The sequence below is a fragment of the Microtus ochrogaster genome, linkage group LG1 (assembly GCF_000317375.1).
Source record: "Microtus ochrogaster isolate Prairie Vole_2 linkage group LG1, MicOch1.0, whole genome shotgun sequence".
In the NCBI taxonomy this organism is placed as follows: Eukaryota; Metazoa; Chordata; class Mammalia; order Rodentia; family Cricetidae; genus Microtus; species Microtus ochrogaster.
In genome coordinates, this window is record NC_022027.1 from 52,071,705 (window position 1) to 52,075,469 (window position 3,765).

Genomic DNA, 3,765 nt, shown 5'->3' on the forward strand with positions numbered 1-3,765 from the left:
TGTTTATTAGGTATTTCAAGGCACAGGTATTGTACAGTAACTAGTGGCTGCAGCCCTCCCCCGCAGGTCTGTGTAACTGTTTTCATTATTGTGTATTTTGTCTCCCTAACTCTCAACATTGCTCAACTAAAACTTTGCCCTAGTATATCTTTTTAAGTTATAAGTCACGAGTTTTATTTCCCCAAACAGGAGGCTAACTAGTTCTTCCTATTTTAAAAATAGAGACAATCCCCAGGTTTTTCATCTAAGACAGATCAGAAGTTCAAACTTCTTTAATATCTGGATGTTCCACAGGTCAGGAAAACACGGAACAAGACTGTTCTCTCTCTTGCCAGCAAACCCAGCACAGGCTGCCAAATGGAAGAGATGCCCATGAGCTGATGTAATCTGTTGAGGAGCTGTGGAGATACCTTGACTACATGACTATTCTAATTTCAAAATGACTATACTTGGATGTGCGAATAAATATACTGTATTATTTGCTTGATTATAGCTCAGGAGGGGACAAACTGACCTACATGGCAACCTGAAACTGTAGGCATGGGGGCGGGGCATGCAGCTCTGTGACAGAATGCTTTCCTTAAGTGGCCATGCTTAGTCCTGAGCAGTGGGGCTGGGGCAACCGTGATTTCAGCACGAATGGTGCCAGGCGGCATTGGTTTGTAAGACTGATGGAGAAAACACACACAGACACGGTGGCTGCGTGAGTGACGGCTTCCCCTAAGTCCCTCGCGTCTCTACAGATGGCTGCACTGCACACAGTAAAAACACATTTCTAACTGAAAGTCACACAGAACTCTACACAGAGCCATTTCTCTTTGTCAATCACCAGTTAAATAACAGACGTGCTTCCAGGTTTTTCTTCTAAAAGAGAAGTCTATTCTTTTAGACTATCAACTTCTACTCCATGAGTTTCAGTGAATCCATACAAGGACTAACTGTTTTGGAACATAGCAAATTGTAGGCCTTTTTCATTTATAATATGGTCATTTTAAAATCAGAACTTTTAGTACTTTCATACTAAATTAAAATTTTCATAATACTTCATAAATATAATCCTTTCTCTAATACTAATTTTTTGAGATCATAAACACACTAATGTTCAAATGGAAAAGTCTTTTATCACATTCATTTTGCAATGGAAAGCTATACTGAGTTCACTCAAATGTATCTAATTTAGGTCCTCTTGAATTAAGATCAGCTCTTTAAACGAAAATTACTTGGCATGCACAAACAAAGCCGTATTTACTCATAGTATCACACAAAAAAGAAAAAGATATTTGAGGACACAAATATATTGAAATGCAAAATTTATTTAAAACTATTTGTAATTAATTGTAATGGGATACAAGCCCTAGCAAAAAAAAAAATAAAATGAAATAAAATGTACCCTTGTTTCCCTAATGAGTATTCTGTAGGAACTTGGTCAGCCCTGCATAACCCAGGGGATCAGAACGAGACCCATGGTGAGCCAGCTCACGCGTGTTCAGGTTCCACACAGAAATGGGGTCATGCTTGCCTGTAATCTAGGCACATTCTCTTACCTAGGTTATTCATCATGCCCCATACACTATAAATAGTTCTTAGACTACATTGCTCATGGAATAAGAAGAAAAAAGCTCATATATATTCAATATAAAGCAAAATTTTAATCTGAGTTTGATTGAATTTACTGGCACAGAAAAAAACCAGAATGTGTGATATTTTTGATCCATTACCCATAATTATATTTGTTTTGTAGTCTGAACAACTGTCATTAGGATGAGAAGCATAATATAACAGATTCTCAGATTCGTTTTTCAAAAAACTCAATTGGAGATGTTTACATGAGCGAATGAACTGCGGTAGCCATGAGGACAACAGAGAAGAGAAAGCAGCGCATAGTGCCAAAGGCACAGACCGATCAGATTAGGTGCAGGCTGTTCAGACTCTTGAATGGATCTTAACTGTGCTTGGCTGATCACTTGCGAATTTGGTTCTCCCACCCCTTTAATTCATAAAATTCATGTGCAATGAACAAGACCAGCTTACACGTTTTCAAGGGATATATGAAAGTAAAATCTTAGGTTTTTTTTTTCCTTCCCTTTTTCAAAACTTGGCTTTTCTGATATAGCCTCATATTTCAACCAGTTCAACCTGATTGAGAAAATACACGTTTCCTTTGAGGGCTGTTCACTTTGTAATAACAGTAAAGCCAAGAATGTCACCAACAATACCTGATAAGAAAGGGGGAGCAGTCTACTTAAAGAAGCATGAGCCCACAGTTACTATTTCTCTTTAGGGGAACAGTTCATGAGTACACTGCGGGAGGCCAGGAGTCAGCAAGAGTGCCCGGGCAGTGGAGTGCAGTGGCCTGGGAGAAGCAAGGTGGTCTGGGAGAAGCACAGTGGTCTGGGAATAGCACAATGGTCTGGGAGAAGTGCAGTGGTCTGGGAGAAGTGCAGTGGTCTGGGAGAAGTGCAGTGGTCTGGGAGGAGCACAGTAGTCTGGGAGAAGCACATAAGCTTCTCTATGCACAGCTTCCTGCTGTGTAAGGCCTGTGGCATTTGTTGCTTGTGTACGTAGGCACACAGCAGGAACCTGCGTGACTTGTGGGGAGGTCAAATTACCACCTCAGGTACCAGTCCTGCATGCCCCTGGTTTGAAACAGAGTCTCTTGTTCATACTATGTATGCCAAGTAAGCTGACCCACGGACTTTCTGGAGATTCTCTTCTCACTGCCTCGCATCTCCCCTTCTAAGCCCCGGGGTTACAGACACCGCTTTCCAAGCTTTCTGGGGATCTGAACTCAGGCCATCACGCTTGTGCACACTTTACCCACAAGCCATCCCCCCAGCCCAGGGACAATGTTCTTAATAGAAAGTATGCCTGCTCTCCAGATCATAACAGTGAAAACTACTTAATAGGGATGAATGAAAAATTCTACACATACCACATACTATTATAGGTTAAACACATTTTACTTTCATCAACATACTGAAGGAAAACTAAAAATCTAAAATCCTAAAATGTATTTTTTTTTTAGTCCCCCCAAGGAAGCCTAAACAAAACATGAAGCCCAGGTTACAGGGCAAACACACAGTCAAGCACAGGAAACCCCACAGCAATCCACATTGACTTCTCGTGTGAGATCAGTACCTTTTCCTGGACAAAGCTGGTGTTCCCCAAGGAGAGGGGAGAGAAGACTCGCTTGTCAGGCAGGGAGGGATCTGTTCTGCACGACTACAGATGACAAAACAGACAGGGGTTAGCGGTTAGGAGCGCGCGCTGCTGGCCGGCAGCTGGTTAGTATCACAGGAGATGGAGGGTCAGTTTCATGAGAAACATCTTCACATTCTGCGGGAGGGAGGGCCATGAGGAACACAACACAGGGCCAACTGGAAGAGGAGAGCTGCTGGAGGCAGAGGCTGCTTCTCCCAGTGTTAACACGGACCTTGTTAAACAGACGCCACTAAATCTAAGGGGTACTAAGTGGGGTCAGTAGCAGAGAGAAGAGAAGTATAGTTTACACATTTCCACAGCTCATGCCTTCAGTGCCACACAGCAGGCTGCTTTCTGTAAGTCAGTGATTAACAGCAAGATGAGAAACTAAGTACAATACCTGGATTTTCAAACTTATTTGGAACCAAGAAATATTATTAAGATGCAAGAAACATCTCAATATATGTTTAAAAGTAAATATTCCATGAACAAAATAGACAAAACCCATGAGAATCCCTGGTTGCTTGGTCTGTTTAGGGCTGAAATAGGAAAATCCCATTTATA

At 41.7% G+C, this 3,765-nt stretch overlaps 1 protein-coding gene across 1 annotated transcript in view; it reads right to left on the bottom strand.

Moving 5' to 3' along the window:
- Wdfy3 (WD repeat and FYVE domain containing 3) overlaps positions 1-3,765 on the bottom strand; it is a 216,963-nt gene that overhangs the window by 101,821 nt on the left and 111,377 nt on the right. The window contains exon 14 of the mRNA XM_026785032.1: positions 3,139-3,222. Within this exon, the coding sequence (XP_026640833.1) occupies positions 3,139-3,222 (84 nt within the window). The remainder of the gene's footprint in view (positions 1-3,138; positions 3,223-3,765) is intronic.